At 47.4% G+C, this 21,461-nt stretch overlaps 1 protein-coding gene across 3 annotated transcripts in view; it reads right to left on the bottom strand.

Moving 5' to 3' along the window:
• Positions 1-6,490: 6,490 nt before the first annotated feature.
• Positions 6,491-21,461, bottom strand: part of FGF9 (fibroblast growth factor 9) — a 28,868-nt gene continuing 13,897 nt past the window's right edge. Inside the window, exon 3 of one of the 3 annotated variants that reach the window (XM_006073218.4) lies at positions 6,491-9,190. In XM_006073218.4, the coding sequence (XP_006073280.1) occupies positions 8,945-9,190 (246 nt within the window). In that variant the 3' untranslated portion in view covers positions 6,491-8,944. The remainder of the gene's footprint in view (positions 9,191-21,461) is intronic. The other 2 variants (XR_006544059.2, XR_006544058.2) reach the window with 2 other exon arrangements.

Raw genomic sequence — 21,461 nt, 5'->3', positions numbered from 1 at the left:
AGTCTATTCCTCTACCCTTTCTAGAGGGCAATTACTAATCAAATGTATTTATAAATTGTTCATACATCTGTCACAAGCTCCTTAATATAGTCCCTTCAGTGTGCTCAGAACCATTGGGTGTGGCTCCCCAGTAAGAGAGCCTCATGATGAGCCATCACATGTTTCTGAGATAAAAACAGTCACACAGGAATTTGGAAACTTAACGACTGTTCTGAATTACAAATATAGACTAATCATTATAAAACGTGCCCAAAATGTATGCCAAGTTACATCATACTGACTTTATGTATGTTTCATTTTTTGGAGCTACTTTTCAATTCCAAGTAAACCAAGAAGGAATACCTTTGAGAACAATTCTAAACATCCAGTTGAATGGGAATCCAAAGAAGATCTCCAAGCTACCCAAATCCATTATATTATAAAGCACCAGATGACACTCTGCTTTAAACCACATCCCAGTCCTCTTCTCCAGAAAAAAGTGATATTTTATACAAAGGGGGCAAGAAGAAAAGTTACGACAATGAACTTACGACATTTTCACAAGAGGTAGGCACAAGTTGTGTTAGGTGCTCAGTTGTGTCCGACTCTTTGCGACATGGACTGTAACCTGCCAGGCTCCTCTATCCATGGGATTCTCCAGGCAAGAATACTGGGGTGGGTTGCCATTTCCTTCTCCAGGCACAGCTAAGTGAGTCCATATAGATTCGTATTGTATATGAAAACAAATTTTAACAATTCTGTTCTGCTTTATAATCCCCCAAATATATTAATATTTGCTTTCTGAATAAATTAAGGAGTTTCCATTGAAAAGTTCCCTTCACTTAAATTTTGGTCAGATTCTAAATAATCAAGTGTGTATTATGTTGAAAGATCATGAGTTTCTCTAAGAATAAAACTCAATAGTTGACCAATTTTAAATGGCTTAAAAATTCAAAGCACCAAATGTGACCTTATGACTACAAAAAAAGAAAAAAACACTTCTATTTATCCAAGCTACAATAATAATATTTATTCTTTCTATTTTAGTTTTAGTTTTCCTATAATTTGAGCTCCTGTTATTTGAAAAAAAACATGTCCATAGCAACCAGCTAATTAGGATACAGAGCAGCTCGATGGAGTGCAGTTTGACTGTTTCAAGGAGTTGATGTGTTTGGCAACACGTGTAATACCATGTAGAATGCAGAGCAGGGCAGTGGCTCTCAGATGAGGACTCGATGTGACTAGACTTATTTTCAGGCACGTTAATTCATGTACTTTGACAGGAAGCACTGCTGATACGACTCTTCCCCTTAATAATCCACATTTTAAGAGAAGCAAGCATTTTGCATCTGGAACCAAATGAAAGCTCTGAGATGAGAACAGCAGAATCCAGCCTTCTTGAATAGGAAATATGCCAGGAGGAGGCAACAGGAAGCATGGACATAGGCACATGAGAGTCACCTCAGAATTTAAAACTGCTTCTTGGAAGCAGATTATCAGAAAAAATCCAAATTTTGCACCCTCCCTGGTGGCTCCACAGTAAAGAATCTGCCTGCCAATGCAGGAGATCCAGGTCCAATCCCGGGGTTGGGAAGATCTCCTAGAGGAGGAAATGGCAACCCACTCCAGTACTCTTGCCTGGAGAACCCCATGGTGAGAGGATCCTGGTGGGCTAAGGTCAGTAGGGTCGAAAAGAGTCAGACACAACTAAGCAAGCACAGGCAAGCACCAAAGTAGCATTTCAGGACTCAGATCAATCTCTGGACGGCACCACACTGGTGGACGGTCGTGTCAGGGAAATGTTCTGCCCTCGGGTTCTCTCCATCCAGGGCTGGTCACGTGTGTCTCCTGAGGATGGCACTCTCTCTTCTTGCCACTACACTCTGCTTTGAATGCCCCTGGTGGTAGTTGGTGCTGGTTAGTTGTTCAGTCATGTCTGACTCTTTGCAACCCCACAGACCATAGCTGATGGGATTCTCCAGGCAAGAATACTGGAGTGGATTTCCATTCCCTTCTCCAGGGGATCTTTCCAATGCAGGAATCCAACCTGGATCTCCTGCATTGTGGTGGATTCTTTACCATCCGAGCCATTAGGGAAGCCCTGCTTTGAACACTGCTCTAATTCAATTAGCCCTCGTCCCCTAAACACAACATCATAAACTCCTCCAGAGAAATTCTAAAGACCACATCCCACTAGTTCCATTTATTCTGCAGCAGGCACTGAAGCATCTCTACTCTTCAAATATGGGGCAAAGAGAGAAGACCCAGGAAAGCAGGAAGCCAGGGCCACCTAAACTAGAAAAGGATTAACTACAGATTTTTAATTCTGGTGAAGACAAAATGAGAAGTTTTATCCCCCTAACCACAATGTGTAATTTCATCTCTACGGTATAAAAGTTGCTGTTAGATGCCCCTTTATATTTCTCTTTTATTTACCTTTAACTGGAGGATAAATTGTTTTACAACATTGTGTTGGTTTCTGCCATTCATCAGCATGAATCAGCCATAGGTATACTTAAGTCTCCTCCTTCTTGAACCTCCCTCCCACCTTCCACCCCATCCCAGTGCTCTAGGTTGTTACAGAGCACCGGGTTGAGTTCTCTGAATCATACAGCAAATTCCCACTGGCTATCTATTTTACACATGGTATTGTATATGTTTCCATGCTACTCTCTCTATTGCTCCTTTCTTTATATTTCAATGAGGTCGGTTGTATGGGAGATGAGGTTGTTTCCAAAGCTTCATTGGTTCTTGTACCTTCAGACTCCTGGTATCCTTAAAAGATATCACAAATATGGAACTGATAACGTTTTGAAATTCTGGTGGGCTTTCCTGTGGATTTGCCCACAGAAGGAGAAATGGTGCAGCCTCCGTTTCAGAAGAAACCCATTTACTGCCCAGGAGCAGATCATCTACAGAAAGAATCTGTACCATCAAATTCAAGAACACTCTCTTAAAACACTGTCCTGGGGAAGCAGGGGTGGAAGAGGGTTGGAGTGAGAGGGTGGGTCTAGCAGATGCAAACTTATATATAGAATGGCTAGCAAAAGGTCCTACTGTATAGCACATGGAGCTACATTCAATCCTGTGATAAACTGTAACGCAAAAGAATATGAAAAAAAGGGGGGGAAAATTGTCTTAAAACAATAGGACTTGAACGGGAGTACATCTAACTGTGTTCTTATATATTCCTGTAAATTGGATACATAGTTGAAGACGGGTGACGTTCATGGAACATTCTCCTAATTGCCTTCTCATGTGGGCACCTCAGTCCAACAGGATCCAAACTGCACGCTTATATAACAGTCGCCATGGAACTCAGCCTGAATTTAAGTAACAAGCTCTGAATTTGACTTCTTTCCCTCCACTACATCTTTAGCACTGCTTCATGTCGTATAGCAGCTGCTCAATACGTATTTATTGAAAGAATGAAGTGGATATTTTAAAGCTTGTATTTTCACCTCTTTTATTATTCTGTATTTTCAGTGCTATCCTGTTGTGGACTGTGCCTGTGACGTGAGGTAAATGAGAGGGGGACGTTAAAGTAATAGTAACAAAAACTAATAGGGTCACCTTCCTCTAAACACAACGAAAGTCTGTGCGTGCAGCCCCCAAAGACACCGTGCAGCCAAGCTGGCCTGACTGCAGGCCGGCCGCCTCCATCTCCAGGAACCAAGGCCCCGACCGGTGCTGGCCAATCAGCCAGCCCTCTCTACTTTCTCAGGGTCCATCACAGGCGTCCAGGAAACTCCAGTAAAAGACCCAACAAGCCCAGATTCTCCACGAACAAAGCACCGTCGACACATCCAGAGGGCTGGCAGCTATAAGCTCTCTCTCCCATCCCTCCTGCTCTTTTATGTTTCATCCCAGACATGACGACCTCGGATCCTCAAAAGTCCACATGAGGCGCATGTACATATCCCGGTCCCCGGCCCTTCCCATCCCCGGGTTCATCGCAATACACCACGGTGCCTGTGGTTTAAGCTCCGGGACCCCTGGGGGACCCCGCCTGTCTCTTTACCGCTGATGCCAGCTCCACACAACCAAAGAAAGGGGGAAGGAAGGCATGAGGAAAAGGAAAACAGAAAGGGAGGGAGAGAGGGCAGGATTTGCTCGGCCGTGGAGTGAAGTGATGTTCAGAGGACCACCTCCTTCTGAAAGAGCAGTTATAGTCCTCAGCATCCTCACGGGCCAGGAGAAGCCCTCTTTTTATTCATCAGAAGCAGAAATCCCACAGAGCTGCCATCCACTTGCCCTGCACACCCGCAGACACTGGAAGCCAGAGACAACAGCCAGGTGGAGCCTCCAGAGTGCTCTGCCGCACCCCACAAAGCGTTCAGAAAGAAGCCTGCCAGAGTGTGTTCACAGCAAGGTTCCCCAAGCCGGGCCACGGACATGGTCAAGACCACTTACCCACCCCCAGAGGCCCTGAGCAAGGCAGGCAAACTCAGCAGCTCAGCCCAACATGGGCTGATACACAATCTTGTAAATCCTTCATTCCCAGCATCAAATGTGCCCGGTTCAGTCCATGAAAAACAATGGGAATCACAACCAAAACCACAACGTAATCAGAAGGATCTTCAGAAGGGCTGGGGAAAACAACAACAGCCAGTTACAAACACAGTTGGCCAATGGTTGTTGAGATACCAGGTGCTGTGCTCAGTTGTGTCCAACTCTTTTGGAACCCCTGGACTGCAGCCCGCCAGGCTCCTCTGTCCATGGGGATTCTCCAGGCAAGAAGACTGGAGTGGGTTGCCGTGCCCTTCTCCAGGGGATCTTCCCAACCCAGGAGTTGAACCTTGGTCGCTTATGTCTGCTGCATTGGCAGGTGGGTTCTTTACCACTAGCACCACCTGGGAATTCTGAGATACCTGGGGATGCCTACAACTTTTTAAATTCAAGTTGTTTTAAAAATGTTTTCCAAGACATAAGCTGGAATACATTCAGAGAATAATGAGAAACCTAAAGATGGATTTTCTCTTTGACTATCAAGCAAACAGCAAAAAGGCCTCTCTTTGGTGTCTTCTCGGCCTCCCTGGTCGCAGTCAAAACACCGTCCAACCTTAGAGCCAGACCCACCGCCCTACTGAGTGTGAGCTGGTGCAGTGCCAAGGGGTAGGTAGGGCCCACGTGGGCAACACTTATTGCCACTTTCTTCCCAAAGATGATAGAAAAGGCCGTGTCTCATTTCTGCCTGCTCCCCCTACCAACCCAGTGAAGAAAACGTCAAACAAAAATTCTTATAAAGACCTAAGGGAACCGGCCGCCCAGGCACAAGGCAGGGAAGAAGCCACACGGAGCTCTGCTCCCACCTGGCCAGCCCTACACACTCCCCAGGATGCGGTACTCTTAATGATGGAGGCAGGCACCTTGTAGTCTCATAATTCCTCCCTGTCCCACTGGCAACAATAAAATATCAGTTTTAAAACATGAAATGCCTGTGGACACAGTATGACACTGCCTGTATCACAGATGCATGCACACAGACACACAGGCTTGGTGGCTCACGCATGTTTTGAGTCCATCTGGTGCATTCCCCAACCCCCACCATTTCATTGCGCTTTCGCACAAGTGGCCACAAACAGTGGATCTAAATCTGGCACGTTTCGAGGTCAAATGACACAGCACACACAGAATGCGACCTCAGACAGAGCCTTTGTCCCCTCACCGTCCATGGAGGCCTGCACACAGCTCCAAGTGCTGCCCGAGGCATGCCCACGCCTCTCTAACCCTGGCACCCCCCACTCCTTCATCTCAGGCTCACAGAAAAGACAGACACCTGGGTGGGTCTGCTTCCCCCTCCCAGCACCCCACCCCCTCGTCCCCTCAACACACACGCAACAGCTGTAAGAGCAAGGAGATCGTGTTTTTAAAATTCCATCAGTTGGTGTAGGCACAAAGTCGGAAGCAGCTCCAACATGGACATCGAGTAAAAAATACCAGTTTTCCAAAGTCTGTAATTATGTATTTACACAAATTACATAATCCTGTATGTATTTACATACAATTACAGATTATCAAGTAAATAACACAGCATAGTGTCAATGAGATGAAATCGCATGAAAACCATAAACTGAAGCTGTTCACTGACCCACAGAGCAGGACATGGCGGGGACAGGTGCCCCGGGGTGACCTGGCATGTCCTGTGGCACAGCCTGGGGACAGGTGCCCCAAGGTGACCTGGCATGTCTGTTGGCATGGCCTGGGGACATATGCATGACAGATGGGGGGGTGATCAATCCATGCCCATTAAGTCTGTGACTGAGGTGCAGCGTTGGCACCAGTTAAGACAGTGGTTGGGCTGGCCAGGCTCATGTTTGTGAAAACTGGACCCACCACTCCAGAAGTGGAGGGGCAGCTGTCCACGGCCTTGGGTGCCTTAGGACAAGAACCGGGTGCAAAGCCAGGAGCTGGGGGGCTCACTCCACGGCCCCACAGGACAGTGCCGGCCCCAGACCTGAGCCATCCACTCCCCTGGCACACTTATGTACAGAAATTGCATAAGTCAGTATTTATTTATTTACACACCATTACAGTTTATTATATCAGTTGCCAAAGCATATAACATTTTTTCTTTAAAAAAAAAAAAAATCACTGAAAAAAAAAAAAAACCCTCCAAAAGTCAACATTAAAGTAGCACTTTCTAGGAACCCACGGAGAGCTTTGTCTTTTTCGCAGATGGTTTTCTTTCTCTCCGACGGGTCAATCCAGCATCCAGTGCTACCTTAAGATCACTTTTGGCTGTCTCCTAAAATCAGTTTCTTCAGTGCTAAACATTGTACCCACAACGTCCTAGAAACGTGATCCTTCCCTGTGGTCAGAGGCTTGGTGTTTCTCAGCCAAAAATATTAAATGCCTTTTGGAAAATCTACAGCCTGAATATGTGCACATATTAGCAGCAGCAAAGGGTTAAATAATAAATAAGAATACTACATCTTGGGATTAAATGCAGCTTCTGTTTAGAGGAAAAAAAAGAAAATAAATGAAGAGGACATTCTGACCTTTATCATCAATCAGATATTTTACATTGCTTCTGCCCCCTCCCCCACATCATTTCTTAGTTCCAAACCCTGGACTTGGTTCTTCCTTAATGCACATCAGTGAACCTGCCCATTCTCCACTTTGGGCCAGGGAAGGGGCCCCTGTGCTCATGACAAGAAGCCATGAGCTTCTACCTTAAAACAGCTTTGACTCACCAGTGACATAGTTTTATTTTTCATACAGAATGTGCATCAGAGCAAAACAAAGCTGGAATATTAAACTTTAAAATTAGTTACATAAATCCCAACACATTTTTTAACTGCCACTTTCAATTTCCCATGTAACTGGCTAGAAAGTGTTATATGTGGTATTTGAATTTGTTATAAATTTCTTCTTCTTAAATATTGCTTTAAGAATTTGGCTCTCTTCTCCTTAGTATAGAGTAAGAAATAGTCTCCCTTGCCCAAGGGAAGGTTTCAAAATTATTGCTACTAAAGAAATATGTATTCTTATGCTTTTCACCATAAAATGTTATAAAAGGCTAGTAAAAGAGATATTATAAAGTAACTTCCCCTCTAAAAAAATCAAGTGCTTGTGAAGACCTTTTTAAAAAACAAAACACAGTCAACAAGTATTTATTTTCCCTCTCATTGTCATGATTGATGGAGATTTATTAGTTTCATTTTGCAAGTCTTATTTGAAGGGTGTTTTTACCAGGTATTATGACAGGTCACACAGAAAGCAATTTTCTATAAAAGATGTTACAATGACCCCTATGGTGCTTGTGTAATTTAATATCTGAGAGCCAAGTTTATAAGAATTATCCTGCTGTTTTGATTCAGTGTTGTCCCCTAAAAAAAAAAAAAAAAAAAATCTGTACCAAGTAAGCTTTTTTTTCCTTTTTGAGAATTCTAAACCAGTACATGTTTGAAATGACTCCTGTTGTTCTGGAGCTCGACTAAAACAAAAACACAGTCATTGTTTAGCTTTGGTATATTCTGCGATAGATTTAGACAAGTAGGATATATACCAACCATTATGTTCTCCAACCGTGATGGAGGAAGCCACTTAGGAGAGAGGAAATAGTACAGACACAGAATAAACGTTTGAGACCCAGTTAATCTTTAATCCTCTGGGGTAAGCTATGGGACAAGCAGTCTGAAGAGTGGATACTCGGTGTCATGAGCGGTACGCGTCAGTTTACAGTAACATGGGCACGACAGCGGCTGTCGCCTTCGGGACACAGGGCCATTCGAGTGTCTGAAATCCATGCACGCCACGTTCGCACGTGGACTCACCACAGGTTCTAGCGGACTTGCCATTTAATGCTTACAGAGCCTAAAGCTTCCAAATGCCTATCTGGCCTGTACATATTTCATTAAAAATAAACTCTATATAATAAATAAATATATAAAATAAATAAAATGTCGCCTTTGGAATCTCTATAAATAAATTTAACTTTTTTTCTTTTTCTTTTTTTTTTTTTTTACTAAGAGGTCTTTGCTTTAAATTCACTGGGATGACACCCGTGACAAGGAACCGAGAAAGTCTTGTCGGTAAGACCGCGCCCGCTGCACCTGCGGAGACGCAGCGGGCCCGTGGCCGCCAGCCAGTCCCGACGCGTCCAGGTGGAGCGGCTGTGCTGACCAGGATGAGAAAGGACAGACCGGGCAGGAACATGCATGGCCTGTCCTCTCTGCTCCCCCCTCTCTGCAGGCCCTGCCCCCACGTGCCCCCCACCCCGCATCCCCGGCCGCCCTCTGCCCCAAGACCCACCCAGCAGCACAGCGGGCAGGGGTCCCGCGGGAGGACGAGCCAGGGGCACAGCACAGTCACACGTCCCCTCCACGCCTCCGTCAGGCTATGCATGCGACAGAGTTTGGCAACAATGGATGTGATGACACAGCAAATCAATAGGGACCCACCGCGTGAAACCTTTATAGTGGTTACTTTTTTAAGGGCTCAAGTGAAGAAACGGTCTTTGTCAACTTTGGCTTAGGATATCCTTATAGAGTTCGGGTACTTTGTCGGGGTCCACGGGTCTGGGTAAAAAATGGGTGAATTTCTGGTGCCGCTTAGTCCTGGTTCCTTCCCGGGGGGTCCCATCCTTATTTAACGCGACGTAGAACCTCCGTCCAGTGTCCACATGTTTATACAGGTTGGAGGAGTACGTGTTGTACCAGTTCTCTTCAAACTGTTCTCTGAAGACACACTCTTGCGTGAGTTTTTCCTGTTAAAAAACAAAAGCAAATATTTTGCAAAATTAGCTCCTTTCTGTATTTAAAAGTTGTTACATAACTGGTGAGAAAATACTGATTTTAACCCACTTTAAAGGCACTCTGCAAAAGCTACTTACCTCTATAAATTCAACTATGTTCTAATTTTTTTTGTAACGATTAAAGCACAAAAAGAATCTAAATTTTTTCTAGTTAAACTTTTCCGAGTGCCAATTATCTGAATGAGTCAGCAGGCAAAGGCAACTAACACCATGAGCTGTTCCTGTTTTCACCACAACAGTTAGGATGGAGACCATCCTGGGGGCGGGGAACCTTCTCGTGGACAGAGCTTCAGAGAGCCGCTTCATCGTCAGCATCCTTTCAGAGTCCTTGCCGTGTGGACCAACATCACCCATGAGGTTACAAGTTTTCTGCCCTTTGAAGCAGTGGAAGTTATTTATTACTCTACAAGAGTGGTTTTCAAACTTCAGCGTGCAGAAGAATCACTTTGGGATGCTTTTTTTCTTTCGATGTAGAGTTCCAATCCCCAGCCCTTTACAATTCTGAGCCAGAAAGTCTGGAAATACGCATTTTGAACAGGCCCTTGGGGACTTTGGAGGCAGCCACCGCTGGGTCCACAAGTTGAGATACAAAGCTTTCTATCAGGACTGGGTCTTCCTTAGTACAAAGAAGTGAAGACAAAAATCCCAGCTCTTGGGCTTCCTTCAACTTAGACAGAAGAACCAGTCCCCTCCCGGTTTAAAAGCAGAAAGGCTCCACATTTTCATAAATGTATTGCACTTTGCCCTTCACTGGAGCTTTATGAAACCCTGGATTCCCAGGAACCACACAACCAGGGCCCCTGCAGTCATGTATCCTGAGCGCCAAAAAGAGTAAGGACTGGAGGCCCTGCTCACATCTCACCCCGACCGTGAGCTCACTCCAGGCACAGACACAAATGAGGCAGTGCGGGGCGGGTTGGGGGGCTGCTAAAACTTCAAGGTCCACACCTTCCCAGGTGGTAATGTAAAAAATAAACACTAAAATGACTTTTGAAAATATTCCCCTTGCTCTTGCACACCTGGCCCCTTATGTAAGTAAGAAAACCTACAAATATATGTTCACGCAGTTACACACTTGAGGACACAACTCAGCGCACTGATTCACAGCCAGCCTGATGGACAGTGAGGGTGAGGACAAGGGGGGCGAGTCCTGCTGAGGATGTGAAAACCAGAAGCCTCGTGAGCCAGCTTCCTGACACCGTTCACCAAACGCTTAAACCACCCAAGGCACACAGGACCCACACCTCCTAGGAAGGGTACTTCTGGATAATCAAAATGCACTGAGTGGGTTGGTAGCAAAATATGTCCTTGGACAAGTCTCTGTTAAGTGAGTTGAACCAGGGGAAAGGATCGAGCAAGAAAGACCAATGGGGAAACACTGGACCACTGACGCCAGGTCTACAGGGACAAGGGGGTTGCAGGGGGAGCGGTAGCCCCTCCCCTGGGAACTAACAGAAAGGCCCCCACCTCCCTCCATGAGCAAACCCAAAGGAAACCCCCACACTGGGGAGACCAGGCTGAATGTGATTTCTCTTCCATCTCCATTAAAGCGGACAAAATAAAACTAGTGTTAAAGACATTAACAGCTACTTCAGACTTTACTTCCATCTGTATAATAAATATTCTCCCAACAGACAAGATTACTTTTGGCTTAAAAGGTCTGGTTTGAGTTTGCAGTGATTAAGTAAGTTTTCTAAGCAGGCGATGTTCATTTATTTTCTGCTTAATAAAGTGGACCAAAGAATGGAATTGTAGAGCCTTCAGTTCTACCAAGGAAATCAAAAAAGGAATTCAAATCCAGCTTTCTTTTTCTTAGCAGGAAACCACATTACCTGACAGATGCATGTGTGTGCTAAGTCACTTCAGTCGTGTCAGACTTTGTGTGGCCCCCTGTACTGCAGGCTGCCAGCCTCCTCTGTCCATGAGATTCTCCAGGCCAGAACACTGGAGCGGGTTGCCATGCCCCCTTCAGGGGATCTTCCCAACCCAGGGATGGAACCCATGTCTCTGATGACTCCTGCATCGGCAGGTGGGTTCTTTACCACTGCACTGCCTGGGAAGCCCTGGAAGATACTTTGTTTATGAAACAGGGTTCCCCTCCTCCTGGACCCTGAGCTGTGCCCCGGCCTCTGTCTGCTCTGAATACGGGTCACACCTTCTGGGCACTGTCCCTCCATGGATCAGGACAAGACACGCCACCTCAGGGTCTGCACCCATGAGGGGCCTGCCTTTGGAGCCACAGGCATGCCCCCAGCTTCGGCCTCCACAGACCCTCCTGGAGCAGGTCGGCACCACACCTGGGGCGGGACCAGGTCAGGCGCACAGCTGGGGACCGGCGCCCAGAGCTCAGGACACCTACTGGTCACCAAGGTGGCTGTGGTCACATCAGAACCTCTCAGAACTGGAGCAAACCTCAGCCAACAGCAAGTGTGTCTTTCCCCCAAAAATGCCCTCGACAGGGGTCCCTGCTCAGGATCCTGTTGTCATGGTGAAGGGGCATCTCCAGGAGCCCTGCCCAGACTCCCCACCTCCCACTTATCACTAACAGAGGTTCCCTCCAGATACTCTATCTGTCCAGGGACTTCCAAGGCCCCTCCAAAGGGGCTTTACATGTTTGGGGGGTATTGTCAGTTTACAAAAAAACCTTTTTAAAAAAGTTGAATGTGGTTAAGAAACTGAACTAACCTTTTCACTGCTCCACAAACATGGCTCTGTTTCCCTTATGAGGCTGTTGTAACATCGTTACACATACAATATAGCTTTTTAGACAACTCAGAAAATGAAGTAAACTGTTCCACTATGATCTCCAGACAGCAGTTTTTGTGATGGCTGAAAGGTCAATCATCTCATTCTTGGGAGGGTTGGATAACTTCAGTTAACTAGTTAAATGAGGCATGCAGACAATACATTGCCAAACGCCTGGTCCAGTTGAGCTCCTCTAATTATTATGCAAGGATTACAATGCCGCTCAGATAAACCTGCAGACCTTAAAAACTTTTTCTAATTTAAAGCATCATAAAAATTGAAGACCCTGATACCTTTCTATACCATGTATATGCTTTCAAATAATTTTTTCTTACTATTTGGGTTTATGTTAATTAGTGATTTTTGTTTTAGACAAACACAAAGTAGCAAGATTTACAGAATTAATCTTTTCATGACCAGACTTCAGTACTTAGCGATAAAATATTTAGTTGAGGTGAATATATTTATGTTAGGAAGGTGTAGTCCAAAGTTATTTATCTAAATTAAAAATAAATAAATAGATGCAAATCAGGACAGCAAAAAAATATATATATTAACCTGTATTTTTATATATATATGCAGAGGAGAAGAAACAGTTTCTGCCTTCAAATAAACTATACACTTTAGAATTATAGAACTCAGATGTTTTAAAACTCACCAGATGTTTCCAATGCAGACGGTTTATAGAGTATTCCACTATAAAGTGATCAATTCTTGTTTTATTGTATTTCCATGTTTTAATTTTTTTTTTTTTTAGATTATTTAACTGTAGCTGTTTATGGCATACCTATCTTTGAACTGCTGGATTATGTCACTAGGCTTGGGTGGAGAATGTGGCTTTAATTCAAAAGCCTTCTAAAGCCCATGCTTTGGAACAAAATCTGGTGAATGTTAGCAACTATGGAAACCTCTTTTCATTTTATATCATCAAATTCTAAGCAGTGGGAAAAACTGAAATTAAAACTTCAAAACTTTTACCAATCCTATTAAAACCAAAGTATGAGATAATAATGTGAAAATTATAGTATGCCCCAGAGAATACTTAGGAATGTTATACGACATAAACTCATATGGACACTAATTTCAACTATTTGACAATTGGAAAATGTGTAATTCACATGGGCGTTACCATGCCCAAGTCCCCATTTAAAAACTGAAATCAGAAGTTTTCAAACTTTGAGAGTCAAGAGTTCTCATTGAAAATACATAGACTTATGCTGCTATTTTAAAACATGGTTCCATTTTTATACATATAAACATATGGTGTAGTTCTAACCACACCATCCAAATGGTTGCTTGTGTTCAACTCAAAGAGTTGTTTAAACCCCCAGCATAAACTCACAATATGTAAATCCCAAGGTGAGAAGTCACACTGATAGGAGAGTTTCCGACCTTTTATAAGTTAATGATTTGATGTGATCACTCATTCTCTGTTGTTGTTGTCCAGTTGCTAAGACCTTTCTCATCCATCACCGAGGTTTCCACGTGCAGGCTTATAGATTCAGCAACCCCACTCTCCTTACCTCCTTGTTGTTCAATCACCAAGTTGTGTCTGACTCTTTGCGACCCCACTGACTGCAGCACACCAGGCTTCCCTGTACTTCACTGTCTCCTAAAGTTTGTTCAAACTCATGTTCATTGAGTCGGTGATGCCATCCAACCATCTCATCCTCTGTCATCCCCTTCTCCTCCTGCTTTCAGTCTTTCCCAGCATCAGGGTCTTTTCCAATGAGTCAGCCCTTCACATCAGGTGGCCAAAGCATTGGAGCTTCAGCTTCAGTCCTTCCAATGAATACTCAGGGTTCATTTCCTTTAGGATTGACTGGTTTGATCTCCTTGAAGTCCAAGGGACTCTCAAGAGTCTTCTCCAACACCACAGTTCAAAAGCATCAACTCTTCAGCACTCAGCCTTCTGCCTATTGTTTATCCCAGTCATGGTATTTAGACTTCCCTTAACTACAATTACTTGTATAGATGCACGTTCCTCATTAATAATCTAGCTGTAAAGTCTTAGTGGGAACTGTTGCAAGGGGTGATTAAATATAATGATGAAAGGACCACTATTAAGAAGCCAGGTCTTTTAGTGCTTCTCTCTTGGGAGAAGTCCCCAAACAGAAAGCAACAAACACAGAGAACAGGTGGGAAGACACTGTGTCTTATTTGATTAGAAGCTCCATTTAGGTCCAGTCCCTTAACATGTCTCACCTCCAGACTCATGTTTCAAAACCTCTTTAAAATCCCCACCATCCTCCATGGGCCTGCTTTTACACCTGCAATCCTGGCCATCAAATGTGCCACTGGAATTGGGGGAACATGTGAAGAAGCAGATGTGTCTGGTGAATGCACATAGAACAAGGTGGACAGGCAATACTGTGTCATCAAATATACAGAAAATTAAGAATTCCTACATTCTCTCCACTCCTCCCACCAAACCAAACCAAACCCTCCAGAAGTGGCTTAAGCATCTGTGGACTCGAAGGCAGGGCCCAGTCTGAATCTGGAGGAACACACCGACATCTCCTCGGCTGTATGCTCACCAGCCACGTGGTACCCACAGTTCAGCCAAGGACAGGACCTGCCAAGAGTACTGCAGGGCAGACAAGGCTACTTAGAGGTAATCTTCACAGCTACCCCCAGAGACAGACATTTGTTTTGTACATCATGTTAGTTCACATACTTGCAATATATTTTCAGAGATGGAGACCCACAGGGGAAAGAAAGTCCAGCCCAAGGTTGAAGAGAATTCCAGTTTGAGAAGTTTAATATTCACTGTAGGCAATATTCTTACTTCTGTCTCAGTGTCTAGACAATGCACATTTGATTCATCTGCCAAGAACTCTACAGGAAAAGTTCATGAAATTTCTTTCAGGATCTTAGAACACCTAGTTAAAAAGAAAGCTTATGTAACATTTCTTACCATAATAACTATCTTGATGAGAGAAGTCATTCAATGACCACTTAAAATGCACATCACAGACTTGCAAAAGCTGAAAAAACTTCAAGCTAAATATTACTCTCTCTAAAAACTGAAAGTAGAAGCACAGACAATGGAGGAGAAGTGGAGAGCTTCAAGGCAGGGAGGTGGAATGAAGGAAACAATTCCTGTTGTTAAGGACATGCCTAGAAACAATGGGACCCAGGCACCTAGTCTGCAGAACAATCAACACACATTGCAGGGAGTGGAGTCAAAACAGAAAAATGTACCAAAGATTTTCTGTCGTAGACGAAACAGGCAAAATTCAGGCCTTGGGTTGCGGAGATGAAATTAGAGAAACTGAAAGATTAACAAAGACAATGGCTGTATAAGCCCAAAGGCAATTTCTGAAGAACTACAAGATTCACAGAATCTCTGCAGTGAAGTGATAGTGACCTCACACACACACACACCCCAAATGGGGTTGATCAGCCATCCTGGGCCTCAAGTTCCTTCTCTGTGAAGAGAGGGTACAGAACCCAGAGACATCTAGGGTCTCTCTCAGCCTAAGATCAAATGGGCCAGCCTTGGGGCATCCAGTGTGGAAGCCGAGATGCTCACAATGACTGGAGAAGGACACGCTGAACGGGAAATGGAAAAGGAGCTGCAGTGTCACTGGAAAGTAGGGAAGAAATCAACTAAAATGTGCAGCATCCGTTGCCAATGCAGAGACGCGGCCAAGTGATGCTTCTGGCAGCGGCCAAGCAGGGAAGCTGCTGTTTCAGCGAAGAAAGGACGGGAACGAAGACAGGGCTGTGGCACCAGGGGCCCCTTCTTCCCTCCCTGGGAGACTCACACGACACCCCCCTCAGAGGGTGTCTTATGTTGGGGGACCACCGCTGACCTCTTCCCTATGTTGACCTCAATAATCAAAGCTCGTGAATGAACGTCTGCCTGACCAACAAAACCTGTGTCATGAGCTGCCCCAAGAGAACTGACTGGGAAGAAAAACCAAAACCTGTAGCAAAACAGTTCTCAAAGTCACAGAGTATCCAGAGCACATGCGTGCTTAGTCAGTTAGTTGTGTCCAACTCTTTACGACCCCATGGACTGTAGCCCACCAGGTGCCTCTGTCGATGGGATTTCCCAGGAGAGGTTTACCATTTCCTTCTCTAGGGGATCTTCCTGACCCAGAGATTGAACCCATATCTCGTGTGTATCCTGCATTGCCAGGGGGATTCTTTACCCACTGAGCACCTGGGAAGCCTGGGGAGGGCCTAGAGCTGGGGGCAAAGCTGGACGTGTCACATAAGGCAGAGGAAAGGCGGCCCCAAAGAGAAGTGACCGAGGACTGGGAACTTCTCAGACACACACAGTCATCCCCCCAAGATGCAGAGAGAAACCCCTCATGGGGTCACACACACACACGTGTCTCTGCTACCTCCTGACTCCCCGGGTGCCCCCACCACTCAGCTCCAACTGGATTCACATCAACCCAGACTCCTCTAGAACCAAACTCATCCTCCCAGCCCCCACCTGGTGGTAGAGAAATGGCCCCATGCTCGTGGAAAGTTACCGGTGCCATTGTCCCTTCCTCTGGGCAACATGTGGGTCCCTCTCTCAGGGCCCCTCTGCTAACAGCCCACTTCCAGGACAAATTCGAGCTGACACTGTCAGTCACCCTGCTCCCCCCGGGCACCAAGTCCACAGGCCATCAGGGCCATTTTCAAAACAGTGCTATCACCTTAAGACCCCAACTCTGGGGGTGGACACTCTGGTACTGCCATGGCTGATAGACTTCGCCAGCATGTGGACAGGAGAAACCATCCTCGCCACCATCAGTGATGGAAACTCTGTCCTTAAAAGAAATCCAACTATTTAATTCAACTAAGAACATAACATACTAACGTGCTGCACTTAAGAAGAAGGTATACAAAATTAACCTCGGCAAACACAGCTTTATGGTTTACAGTCTGAAGGATAAAGCAAGGGATGTCATAGTTTGATCTGAAGGAAAATGCTTATTTCCTTTCAAACATGATGTCCTAACTCTTAACTTCTGAATTCAAACGTGCAAGAAACACGACTTCCATGGGTCTTGCACAGGGAACTCTGAGGTCGGACGGGACAGCACATCCATCATGGCCGCACTCAGTCCTGAAGGAGGTTGAGGAGCCGCTGCTTAGCCCCCCGGGAGCCCAGATGGCGCCCACGCCAGCCATCCTCACAATGGGCTGTCGTCAACCCTGGTTCCTACTCCAGCCCGCAACCCTGAGGCCTGGAGCTGGGGTCCCAGCCCTGTGCTTCCCCCACTCCATGCTTCATCTCCAAGTTCAAAGTCTTCAGGATGCAAGAACAGGCAGGAACCTTCCATAGAGACACAGCAAGCTGAAAACCAACTTCAAAAGACAGGGAGGGAAGGAAAAGGGATGCAAGCCGCTCCAGAGGACCCGGAGACAAGGCCCTGCAGACAGCGAGGCCGAAGGAAAACAGGGTTGGTGGGGTGCAGGAAGGAGGGGGCACAGAGATCAACCCTGGGTGGGGAGCAGACAGCAAGCCCATGTCCACGTCCAGGGCAAGGCCCCTGCAGGCCACGCAGAGCTGCCCAGTGGCGGCTTTGGCATTACCCTGGCGGGTCCAAGCTCACACCACACAGGCACCTGCCACAAAGGAGAAGCAAACTGCGGCGGTGATGTCAGGACAGGGACAAGGATGACAAAGGGCTGAGGGAGGAGGAGACGAGCTTGGTCAGGATCCTAAGTGCTCACAAGCCCTTCTTGGGCTCCACTTGACACCACGGCCTCCCCATCCTTGGGGGGCCCTCAGCGGGGGTGCTGGGAAAGCAGACACATCTTTCAGCTGCCTGTGAAATCACCGACGGACACCCAGGTCAACGGACAAACCCTCCTGACCGGGGCGGGGTGGTGGCGGGGGTAGCCCCAGAATGGGGGGCTTTCTCAGAGAGGCTCCAGAGCGCCAGCCAGGACACAGAGCAGCATGGCAGCAGTGTCCCCTGAGCAGCTAAGGACAGTGGCAGTGGAGGACCCCTCAAATGTCAACGTCGTGGCCTCTGGCAGCTGCCAGGAAAACCAGAAGAAGAGACAGAACTGCTGTGTGCGTGGGGATGGGGGGGGGGCAGAATAGGGACCCGTGAGCAGCCACGTCTCCAGACCCTGCAGCCCCAAGGTTGCCTTTACACCGGCCCCTCACAAACTGTCTTCTCTGTGAACCATCCAGACCTCCCTCCCAGCCCAAGATGAAGCCCCACCCCCAGCCCTCTCTGGACGCAATTCCGTTACCTCAACCACATTTGCACATCCAACTCCCCCCAGAGTGGCAAGTTCCCCTTGAACCAGCGCCAAGGTCACCCAAGGAGGAAGCAGCCTTACGCACGAGGCCGCTCCATGTGGATCAGGCCCTGAACTGCAGCTCCTGGGGAAACGTGGGTTCAGAGCCTGTTTCTCTGCTCATCACATGCTTGTCAAACAACCAATACACAGCCCTGCTTTGTTCTGTCTCCATTTAAGTTAATATCGTGGATTTTTCAGCTGTGGACGCAGGGCAGTGACTCAGGCCGGCTGAGACTCCTGTGAGGCCCGTGTTTCCTCCGTGACACACGCCCAGACTCCTGCACTTGGGACACGCACAGCATCTCAGCACTAGGCCCCAGGGGCATTCTGATCAGAGAAACCACCCTGGAAAAGCACAAAAACATGAGACCCCAGGCACTAAACAGATGCAGGAGAGGATGCTCACTCAGCAGGAGTTGAAGGCACAAGGCTGCATGGCCTCATGGGGCCCTGGCCAGCAGTAGCTTCTGCTGCTGCTCTTGGCAGGTGTGTGAGTCACACCATTCCAGGGTCATACAATTGGGTACACAAACCCCAGCTGGTGGACAAACGTGCAAGCACATGGCCTGCAGTCACGAGGGTCAACTGTTCTCCAGCACCTACAGAAGTGCTGGCCTGTGTGCACAATGACACCGCCAAACCCTGCAGGGTTATGAAAACAAGTGAGTGTGCACTTGTGTGTGGGTGCGTGTGGCAGGGAGTGTGCACAGCTGCCCCACAGCATCATTGCAAGGAACGCGGGGATGCAGAGACTGAAGAGAATCCGAAGGTCATGTCCCGAGCATCTAAGCCCCAGGCCAGGCCCCACCTGTTCTACAAAGAGATGCGATGTGTGGGGCAGGGGGTGGGGGGGAATCGGAGCACCAACTCAGGAAGCTTCTGTACCGAGATCCCGGAGCCTAAAGGAAGCCCGCCCCTGAGCACGAACCCCAGTCCTGGGCCATCCTTCTCTTCCCCTCTGTGCACATGGGTGCACTGAGCCCAGCCCGTGGGCCTGACGATGAAAACCAGGTCCCTGGTGGCTCCGACAATAGATCGTCTGCCTGCAATGCAGGAGACCTGGGTTTGATCCCTGGGTCAGGAAGATCCCCTGGAGGAGAAAATGGCAACCCACTCCAGTATTCTTGCCTGGAGAATCCCGTGGACAGAGGAGCCTGGCGGGCCACAGTCCATGGGGTCACAAAGAGTCGGACACGACTTAGTGACTTCACTTTTCATAGCCTGTGATGCCTCCCCACATGTGAGCCCTGCCACCGCTTACCTGCCAGGTTAGCCACATAGGCCTCAGACCATCAGGGGAGTCAGCTTGCTGCTTAACAACAGAAACTTGACTATAGTTACATAAAGAAGAAGATAAATTTTTTTATAAAAGATGATTTTCCACTAATTAACAGCCCAGAGTATAGATGCTAAGGAAACAAATGAACCACTAAGTAAAAACTAGGCTGCTAGAAGGAAACAATTGTTTCAAAATCATGTCTGTGAAGGGCATATATTTTTTAATTCACAAAAACAGATGGCCACTCTTGTGTGTATTGGACAAGATTAATTCACCTGCATTCAAACCAAACTCCTTTCTTACCCTCTGTGTGACCTTCACTAAGGTCACTAAGCCACCAACCCCCATCTCCTCACCTCCAGCACAAAGATGCTCTACTAGCTAAACTGGCTAATACAGTAGAACAGTCTCCCGAGGCGCTGCCCTCCTTCACAAAGAACTGCCACGCAGTCCTCTGACAGCCAGCAACCCGCGCATAGGATGGGAGGCCGGGCTCCATCACTCAGTGTCTGCTTAAAGCCACCCACTTGCAGAGCGCGCCCGCCCCAGGGAGGCCACCACACAGAAGACTCTTGCCATTTCCCCTGCAGGAATGACCCCCTCAGACTCAGCATCCAGGACCCACTGGCATGGCCGCTGCCGGAGTTGTCTCAACTGACACAGCACATAGACAAACCGCTGAGTCCAGCGGGGACTGGCCACCAGGCACGGTGTCCTGTTCCACAAGCACACGCGCATTCTGCATGTGCCCACGCTGCTCACACAGGCACTGCAGACGCCTCACAGAGACCACAGGGACCGCCCCCATCCCGGCACGTTTCCACAGCTGCACGTCCTGGGAAGATAAAGGCTAATCCAGGGGCAACAAGCTTCCTGCAGGAGCATCATCTCGGACTTTTCATCTCCCAAAAAGGAATCCTTTTAAAGTCACTCAAGACCCTCCTGAGGGCTGCCTATAACCACACATGGTTGCCCAAGGATGTGTCTGTATCTGACGTCACCTTCAGCACTAAGCAGCAAAACCCTCACCACTGGGACTCACAGGAAGAGAAACGACATCCTTGGACCGTCCGTGAGGGCCAGGTGACACCTGGCTTCCCAGCAATTCACCCAGGAGGCCATGGGAGGAGGCTGCCCCCCCGCAACCCCAGGAGCCCTGGGGATAGGTGTGCTGCCCCCGAAGCTGTATCTCAGCCCCACTCAGGTAGCTTCACCCATCACATCAGACCCCGCCTGCCGCTGCAGAGTCCAGCCATTCCACGGTCCAGGGTGAATTTTAATATACGTATGGTTTGCGTTGCAGTCACCAAAGGAGCACAAAGTGTCTATGTTTGTACATATTCACTTAAAACAAAAATAATTTAAGGCAAATGGGGTTTGGGGATCTGATATATTTCACTGTTTCCTCTTACAGGGGTGGACATACACCTTCATCCTGGGATGGGTGGTCCTTGAAGCCCCCCAACCACTGCCCCCCTCCGTGGAAACACTGCACGAGGGACAGCTCCAGTTCACACAGGCCCAGCCAGTGTGGACAGGCACCCCACGTGACGTCTTGGGCTTTAAAGTTTCTACGCAGTGGAAACACAGTTTAAATCCAGCACACCCTGGTTACTGATTACACGGACTCACATGGACCCAGCCAGGCGCACCTGTGTCTCTGGAAACGTAACAACTAACCGACGGTCTGCAAGTGCCTGTGTGACCAGCGTCTCTGGCAGGTGGTGGCCAGGCTCCCGTGCTCCAGCGCTGGTCTAAGTCCTCGCTCTGCCCCACAAGCTCTGGCCCAGGAGCAATTTACCCCACCCCTTCTCTTTCAGCCTTAACATCTAAGCAAGGTCCCAACAGCAGAAAACCAGGGTGGCCCAGGTGGAAACCCAGGACAGTGGAGGTGGACAGTGACAGCTCGGGTCACGCCATCTACGTGTGACGTAC

The sequence above is a fragment of the Bubalus bubalis genome, chromosome 13 (assembly GCF_019923935.1).
Source record: "Bubalus bubalis isolate 160015118507 breed Murrah chromosome 13, NDDB_SH_1, whole genome shotgun sequence".
Classification (NCBI taxonomy): Eukaryota; Metazoa; Chordata; class Mammalia; order Artiodactyla; family Bovidae; genus Bubalus; species Bubalus bubalis.
The sequence above is the reverse complement of the archived record's forward strand: the minus strand, read 5'-3'. Positions and strand labels throughout refer to the sequence as shown.